The sequence below is a fragment of the Tupaia chinensis genome, unplaced genomic scaffold, assembly GCF_000334495.1.
Source record: "Tupaia chinensis unplaced genomic scaffold, TupChi_1.0 Scaffold146584_1, whole genome shotgun sequence".
NCBI lineage: Eukaryota > Metazoa > Chordata > Mammalia > Scandentia > Tupaiidae > Tupaia > Tupaia belangeri.
In genome coordinates, this window is record NW_006206439.1 from 384601 (window position 1) to 393446 (window position 8846).

Here is an 8846-nt window from a genome sequence, read left to right on the forward strand (position 1 = left end):
ACGGCGCCAGAGGCGGCCCGGCACGCGCTGTGGCCCTTTGTCTCCCTGGGGTGGGCACTGGAGAGCAGGGATCATCGCGCTGCACTTCCTGCTGCAGGACACCACCCCCGACGAGCTTCTCTCGGCCGTCATGACCGCGGTTCTCCAGGACGTGAAGCTGAGGCCGGAGCAGCTGGGGGACATCTGTGTGGGTGAGCACACCGCCCAGGCCCGGCGCTGGGCCCTCCCTGCCATCCCATCCCTCCCAAGCGCTCCTCGCACACCTGCTCACTGAGGGGCCGTCCTCTGGCTCCGTGGAGTGAGACCCCCACCTCGCGCCCTCTTCAGGCGCTTTGTGCATGTTAAGTGTGGTAGAAAGCAGAGATCTCAAATGTCAGATGTTCTCCCTGAGGCTCTTGGCACTGGGTTTGAGGACACTGTAGGAGGCGACAGACCGAGGTGTTCCACTTATCCTGACATCCCGCTGTGCCAGACAGAACAGGAGTGTCCCAAACATCGAGTCCAACCCCTTACTTACAGGTGGAGAAACTGAGGCTGGAGAAATTTGCAGCAGGGCATCGGCCATCCGTCCAACCTTCTTTTCTCCCCTTCCATCTCTAGCCTCGAAAGATAACGAGACGACATGGTGAGATCCGCATCGGATCAATGCCACACCTAGGTCCAGAACCACTGTTCCACCTTCTGGAATGAGAGCAGGGCTTGGGAGAGGACAGCCCGGGGGAGGTGTGCACTTGCAGAAATGCATTTTCCTCACTCACAGGACCAGTTTCCTTAGGCTCCAAGTTTTGCATCGCATTCCTCTTTCCTTAAGGTCTTGCATGTCACCTTTAAGGGCAGCCCCCCTGCCTAGTGAGTGTTGATTTGAAACAGCCAGGTACCCGGGCAAGTGAGTTTGGGGAGCCTCGAGGACTGGGGCTGTTCTATGGCTGTCTCCTCCCGTTCCAAACTGAAATTCCAGAGCCTGGAGGGATAGCTGAAAGACCTGGAATGTCTCCTCTCTGGTATTCACACCTGCACCTGCATATCCAGACCACCACTTGGAACTCAGTAAAGGTTTCTTATCCACAGGAAATGTGCTGCAGCCTGGGGCCGGGGCCATCATGGCTCGAATCGCCCAGTTTCTAAGGTAAACATTTCTCGTTCTCACTCTGCGTTGCCCGTTTTGGCTCGTGAGTGGACCTGGGCCCCAGAGAACTCAGCCCATGGACGAGGGAGGATCAGGTTGGACGCACACCAGACCCGGAGGCAGCCAGACTCCTTCCCTTGGCACCCTACTCTGTGGCCCTAACCTTTCCCCTACTTTGAAGGGAGGGTGTATTACTGAGTCTGAGCCAGGACACAAAGGGCCTTTGGTACTAGAGCAAAAGTTCTTCTCGCCGGAGTTTTAGCCAGAGCCAGCTCATTGCTTGTGTTTTGCAAATGTGGACTCTGTCATGGTCTGTCAGATAAATACCATGTAAGCATGCTGCAGAGTGACTTTGAGCCTGTTTGCTAGTTGAGCAAGCTGGGGACTTGGCACATCCCATCAGCAGCGACTTGGAGACAGGGCAGAACCCTGGGGGAGGGTAGCCAGAAGCCCTGGTAAACGTGTACGTCAACACTTCTGGTCCCAAGATGAGAGAGAAATGCTTAGGTTGTCTTCATCTGTAGAGTTAAGAACGATGGAGAGGGAACCAGCAGGTGGCGTGGTGGTTATGGCTCTGGACACTCCCACATGGCCAACCATGGTTCGAGTCCTGGACCTGACGGCTTGCTTTCTCTCTTTCTCGCTCTGTGTTTCCCTCTGGTCAAATTAAAATGAATGAATGAATAAAATACATAATTAAAAAAAAAAACTAGTGGCACAAAATAATGGTGGTATTTAAGAAAAAAAAAATACTATGTAGAGGCTGGGTGGTTAAGGGTGTTGGACTCCCACAAGGTCAACCATAGTTGAGTCCCAGACCTGGTAGTCTCTCTGTCCCTCTCTGGTCAAATTAAAATAAATAAGTTAAATAAAATTCATGTAGCTTTGTATTTCTAGTTGCATGGAGTAGAAATAACAAACTCTAGCCAGCGATGGGACAAGAAAACAAAACCTCGAGGATCTGGGAGAGGTCCAGATGGCTGAGCCTGGAGTCCAAGGCCTCCCAGCATCTGGCATCAGACCGACCTTCCAGTCCCCCACTCACTTATTTGCCCTCACGTTTCCTTTTTTCAGCCAGCCTTGGCCAACTGTCTACTCTGCTCACTCTGTCCCCTCGGGGCGAGGTCCCTGCCTCTCTCTGCTCTAGCTAAACCCTGCCCAAACAGCCTCACCATCTTGGCACGACTTCCCCGAGCTCTCAGGCCTGAACCTGAGAATCCCTGTGCTCTTCCTTGAGATGAGGCTTTGCCATCCTGCACTGCTAGTTCAGTCCCTGCTAGTTGATTCATTTTCTGTCTGTTAGTTGGGCATCCTCTAGGGCACAATTATTGTAAGCATCTCCACATCCCTCAGGTGGTGCCTCGGGCTCCCTAAGTAGGTATTTAGTGAACACCTGGTGGATTGGGTAGAGTATGGCACCGAGCTAACAGGGAGCCAGAGGACCTGACTGGGAGGGTCAAACAGGCTGCACGGGCCTAGGAGGTCATCCACCCGAAAGGGTCTCAGGTCTGGCCTGGGTACTAGCTCAGAGCTTCCCACCCTGGTCTTACACCACCATCACCAGGTACTTTTACTCCCTGAGGTTCTGAGTCTGGGAAGGGCCTGGAAATTTCCCCCAGGGCTTTCTACTGCTGGCTAAGGCAGCTTATATTGGGAGGGGCAACTGTGCTAACTTCCAGGGCTGAGCCTCGGGCCGGGGCAATCGTGGCCCAAATCGCCCAGTTTCTGAGGTAACGTTTCTCGTTCTTGCTCTGCTGTGGCCATTTTGGCTCGTGAATGGACCTGGGCCCCGGAGAACTCAGCCCATGGATGAGGGAGGATCAGGTTGGATACTGAAGAAGCCACCAGAGCAGGGGATATTAGGACAAGTGGTGCCCATCAGGGTTTTCACACAGTGGGAATAGGCTTCAAAGCAAAGAGGGGACATACAGTGTTAGTCATATGGTTACTGGTAAGGCTAAGGGGTGGGATGGCTTCTGGCCTCATACTTCAGACATTTCTTTGGCTCTGGTGCTCTTTCCAGCCACTTGTCCTCTTTGTTCTCTGGGGGAAACAGAAATGTGTAGTTGTCATTTCTGAATCTTCAAAGGGAGAGAAAGGTGGATTCCTGGGGCCCAAACAGGCTTCCTTTTGCTTTGGGCTGAGCTTGGTCTTTGGCTGGAGAGAATTATACGATGGAAGGGCATGCCTTGTGGGGTCCTGGAGAGTAGATGCCTGCTGAGATGGGGTCTGCCCATGAGCTGCTCACCCCTATCCCATGGACTGGCCTGGCATGGGGGCAGGGCTGCCCTGGTCTTTGTACCCGACTGGGACAGTCTATTGACCAGAGCATAGACCTGCTTTCCCCAAGAGCCCAGCTCGGGAGAGGGGGCTGACTCTGGTCTTGTATTCTGTTTCAGCGACATCCCAGAGACCGTGCCTCTGTCCACTGTCAATAGACAGTGCTCATCTGGGCTGCAGGCGGTGGCCAACATAGCTGGTAAGTTATAACCGGGTGGTCACCCACTGCCGTAGCCTGGCCTCAGTCCTGGCCCCGTGGGTTTGGGTCAGCAAAGTTGCTATCTGCTGGGGATGCAATAAGGATTCCTGAGAAAACTGTAACCACAGAAAGAGTGGAGGAGCAGCCCTTGCCACTGTCCCGAGTCTTTTCTGGACACTCCTGGGTGTCTTCCAACTCTCAGGCTGGGACCAAGTCCCGCCTAGCAACCAGGTGGGGCAGAGGCTCCGCCGCTCCCAGAACAGCTGGACTTCAGCGAAGGATGTTTATGAAATGCTTTTGTTGCAGGTGGCATCAGAAATGGGTCTTATGACATTGGCATGGCCTGTGGGTAAGAACTTCTTTCTGCCAGAGCTTATTAATCAACTTCTGACAATAAAACTAATTTTGATCTCTTTGAGTTCTCAGAGGCCATGATTTCAGGGTTCTCCCCTCACCCCTTGAGGCAGCCGAATGCTCAGAGCCCCCTTAGGTGCAAATGCAGCTTAAGAGAGACCCTCAGCCCTGGCTGCTCAGGGGTTGCTCATGACTCTCGGCAGGGGCGGGAGGCATGCTTTCTTGGCGATCTGTCCGGCTAGAAGACGTGGGCAAGCATTTAGGGAAGACATAGCCCTCGGGTTTCCTTCTGTGTCCCTCCATTTGTGGTGCTCCTGAGTGAGGAGTTGCAGTGTTGGCTCCCTACAGCCAGGGGGAGCAGCCCGCATGGTAACTAGTCTGCATTTCACTAGGCTGTCTGTGCCCAGGTCCCCCACCCTGGTACCAAGGTAGACACTTCTGGTTGCCCACTGAATTCAGAGGGACACAGTGACATCCATGGTGGTTCGGTCAGTCACCCCATCTTTGGGTGCAAGACGTGGTGTCACAGAACTGTCGGGCAGGGCAGGGTCCTGGGGTCCGGGCTTTGTGCGCATCTGTGCTGGCAGGGTGGGGTCGTGAAGGCGCAGGCAGGCCCGGGACACCCCCAGGGCCCCAGCATGCTCCACTGCCTTTCAGATCCTCTTTTAAATGTTTATAGGAAGCAATGCTGGCTCTGACTGGCACTGGGTCATCCCGACCCTCGTCCGAAGTCATGAATAAAGCCGAGGCTGTGACAGGGACCTCGGCTGGGCGAGGGCCTCAGTTCTTTGATTTCGTGTATGTCCTCGTCATAGTGGGGGAGGGGTGGTGTGGGTGATTTGAGGAGAGGGGCTGGAACCCTCGTGAATTTCTTGGCAGGCAACTAGTTCCCAAACAGGGTAAGGACGGTGGTCCGAGGATATTCAGGGCCTGGGCCAGGACTGACCCACACCACAGGCTGACTGTCCCCCTTAGGATTCGGTTGTGAAGGGGGTCCCAGGCCGTCCTGGTTGGGGGTGGGCTCTGGGGCAGACTGCCAACTTTGGATCGAGGCTGGGTGACCATGGACAGATTACTTATGGCCTCTCCGGACCTCAGTGTCCTCCCCTATAAAATGGGGATCCCTACCTCAGCTCTGATGAGACTGAGATAAAATGGAGCAGGGACAAGAGCTGACACTGGGGAGCGTTTATCACGTGACCAACACGCTGGAAGGCCTCTCCTACCCGACAAGAGTTTACAGTAGTGCTGGCACACGGCTGATCTGTCACCAGCCTGGCAGACTTTCTGGTCCCCCCCCAAGCCCTTGCTGGCCATGCTGGACGGGCAGCCCGACTTCTAGCTCAGTACCATGTGGTCTGCGTAGGCCAGATTGCTCTTTGACGGGTTTTGGGGTTACTTGTACGTTTCTGTCCCTCCGCCCCTCTGAATCCAGGGCCCCGGGGCCTCGCTGGCTGAGCTTCCTCCACTGTGGCCAACCCTAGAGGACTTTCCTCGACACCTGCCAATGGCGGTTACCTGGGGAAGCCAGGCCCTGCTGCCCCAGGGCGCGGCCCGTGCAGTGCTCTGCCCCTGGCCGTAGAGACCGCTCAGTGGCCCTGCACCCAAGCCCTGCCTTATTGACCCAGCGCCCAGCCCACAGCTCCCCCACAGCCAGTGAGGGCTCCCTGGCTATTTCCCAGTGCCTGCCAAGTAGACAGCTGTCCCTGGGGTGTCCTGCTCGGGCCCAGCCCACCTCCTCCCTCCTCCGCAGGGTGGAGTCCATGTCCCTGGCCGACAGAGGGAATCCCGGAAACATTACTTCACGCCTGATGGAGAAAGAGAAGGCCAGAGACTGCCTGATTCCGATGGGGTGAGTGCCTGCCATCACGGTGCCCATGCTAGTGGCTCCCCACCTGGCCTGGAGCAAGGCTGAGAACTTGGCCCGCTCTGGCTGGCAGTGCCAAGCTCTGGCCTCTCCTTTGGGCGTGTTCTGCTCTGCAGGGACCTTTCTGTCTCTCCTCCCCTCTGACCTGGGGTGGGGAGGGTGGGGCTTGACGCTGCCCTGGGCTTCCCTTTCCTGCGGCCCCCAGGTCCTCTGTGCACCCGACTTCTGAACATGGCCACCCAGCCATTCCCACCCTGAGGAGCTCAGTCACAGGAGGGACAGTGGCAGCTGTATCCCAAGTTTCGGGGGGGCTAGAAAATTGGAAAGTTGGGGCGCTTTTGATTGCTGAGATGCTGATGGGGAGCTCGGGTCCCATCAGGTGCGACGAGTATGTTGTCCCTTAGCTCTGCAGCCCGTGTCACTGAGCTTCGGGTCTGTCCCCTGGGGCTGTGGCAGAGAGTCCTGGCTCCGGTGGGGGCCTGAGGGGACTGAGGCTGGGAGAGGGCGGTGCCTTGCCTTCTGCCACACAGCGTATCTCCAAGTGAACCTTGTAAAGCCAGAGGCCCAGGCGGAAGGCCCAGCTAAGGCTCTGGACTCCCAGGATGACGGCAGGCCCCAGCCAAGGCCAACGGAAAGCCTAGCTTGGCCTTTCCTAGGGGCCGTGGATGTCACCTCCCCAGATCAAAGCAGTTCTCTTTGAGGTGATGGAAAAGCAGGCTGCGAGTGGCCAGCCAGACCCGCCACTCCTCTTTGTGCTGAGGCAGTTCGCCCGGGGACGCACGGTTCTACAGTCAACCCCATACAGCCCACCCTCTCTGGAGGGGGGTGTCTCTTTGGGATATGATCTTCTTAGGATCCTGCCAGCATTCTTCCACCCCATCTGCACCTCTCCACCTGCCCAGGGTGTAGTCGGTCATCATGGCCGTCTGGCATGGGCTGGCCCTCCTGTCCTCCCCTGCTTACAGCCCGGGACCCGGAGTTCGAGCACAGTGTTTTGTTTTGTTTTGCCACAGAGAGAGGGAAAGTGAGAAATCACTCCGCAGAGGGGGCGGCCACGCCGCAGTCCCTTCTCCTCCGTTCTGCTCTCAGGGTTTTGGGCACACTTGTACATGTGCCCCTCATGGTCCTCAAGCCACCAGGTCTAGGACTCCAACTGCAGGCAGCCCTCTGGGAATCCAGCGCCTTAACCGCCATGCCACCTGCTGGCAACTCAAGCACAACTTCTACAGCCTGGCCCAGTCCCGCAGGCTGGCAGACCCGTGCCCATGCTGTCTGCTCTGTGTGTTCTAGGATAACCTCGGAGAATGTGGCCAAGCGGTTCGGCATCTCCCGGGAGAAGCAGGACGCCTTTGCACTGGCTTCCCAGCAGAAGTGAGTACTGCTCAGATGAGACGTTGGAAGGGCTGGAGGTTCGAGGCTACCCTCGGTGGCCTGAGAGGGAGCTATTCTGAGGACGGCTGGGCAGTGGGAGGTCTCTGTCTCGTGCTCCCAGGTGAGCGCTGGGGGGCCAGGGCCACTGCCGGTTGCTAGCACTTTCAGGTCTTGCCCCTGTCCGTTCAACTAGAATATCATCTCCCTAGCTGGCCTCGGTTTCCCTATCTGTTCACTGGGGGCAGAGCAAGGGCCAGGACTCTGTTTCTCCTGGCTGTGGTTTGGACATGGTGGGCATGGGCCTGTCTGGGTAGCCCGGAGTATGGGGGCTGCAGTGCGAGGACCCCGGCATCCTGGCTCCTGGCTTGTGCCTGGCTCTGGGCTGCCTCCTGAGGTGGGAGCTGGGGCTGCCATCAGGGAAACCCAGGAGCTCAGGCCTTTGTGCAGGGGTAGGCTGAGGTTGTCAAGGCCCCGCTGTCCAGAGGGGACAGCCGAGGGTGTGGCATCTGGTCCCGAGAGGATTCTCTGAGCAGTTATCTTAGCCACTTGGCTCATGTAACTATTGAAAATTAGTTGGGGGACCAGCAGTTGGCTCAATGGCTACATCGCTGCACTCCCATGTAGCTGACCGCAGTTCGAGTCCCAGACCTGGTGGCTTAAACTGACACCAGGCACATGTGCGTGCGTGCCCAAGATCCCAAGAGGAGAATGGAGAAGGGATTGCAGCATGGCCATCCCCCCTGGGGGGGGTGATTTCTTGCTTTCTGTTTCTCTCTGTTTGGCAAGCGCTTGCGCAAAAACCACTCCAAAAAAAGAAAATTAGTTGGAAACTTTGGAGTCCTTCACGTTGGAATGCCCCAGACACTGTATTCTATACATGATTGCAAGGGTCCCCCAAATTCCTTGTGCTTTAAAACGTTTAAAAACAGAAATACATCAGTTTACTGTATGTCACTCTAAAATGTATGGGAACTGGGGACCAAATGAAATCGAGCCATTAGGTTCCAGCAGAGAAGTTCACCGAACGCAGAGCAAAGGTTCCTGGGGCTCCATCCTTACGTTAACAGAGAGAACCAAGCAGGTTTGGGCAAAGGTCTCTAAGATTGGAGGGGAGCCCCACCTCCAAAGCTCCTCCTCCCCTTCGAGTTTGGGGCTGACCACAGTCTGCAGATGTGGACAAGGGCCCCGTAACGCCTCATTCCAGTCCCTCCGGGGGTGTGTCCCCAAATTTAGAAGCCTGAGCTTGCATGGCTGCCCAGTGGGGCAGGGGTAGGACAGGGAGGACAGAGGAAGGAGCCCCAGGGGAGCCTGAGCCTGGCTGTCCACGGTACTGGCAGGGCAGCAAGGGCCCAGAGCAAGGGCTGCTCCCAAGCCGAGATTGTACCTGTGACCACCACGGTGCACGACGACAAGGGCACCCAGAGGAGCGTCACTGTGACCCAAGACGAGGGCATCCGCCCCAACACCACCATGGAGGGCCTGGCCAAGCTGAAGCCTGCCTTCAAGGATGGTGGCTCCACCACGGCTGGTGAGGCTGGGCTGGGGGAGGGGAAGGGAGGGTCCATGACCGTGCTGGGTTCTACCCTGGAGCAGACCAGGCGCCCCTGCTGGTCACTGTGGGCCGCTCTTCAGCCCTGCCCTGACCCCTG

The 8846-nt window shown here is 56.8% G+C and overlaps 1 protein-coding gene across 1 annotated transcript in view; it reads left to right on the top strand.

Annotated features, from left to right (window-relative positions):
- Positions 1-8846, top strand: part of ACAA1 (acetyl-CoA acyltransferase 1) — a gene marked incomplete in the record, with an annotated part of 12326 nt that overhangs the window by 1162 nt on the left and 2318 nt on the right. Inside the window, 6 exon segments of the mRNA XM_014584347.2 lie at positions 1069-1126; positions 3526-3605; positions 3912-3954; positions 5713-5811; positions 7117-7197; positions 8535-8725. Of these exon segments, the coding sequence (XP_014439833.1) occupies positions 1069-1126; positions 3526-3605; positions 3912-3954; positions 5713-5811; positions 7117-7197; positions 8535-8725 (552 nt within the window).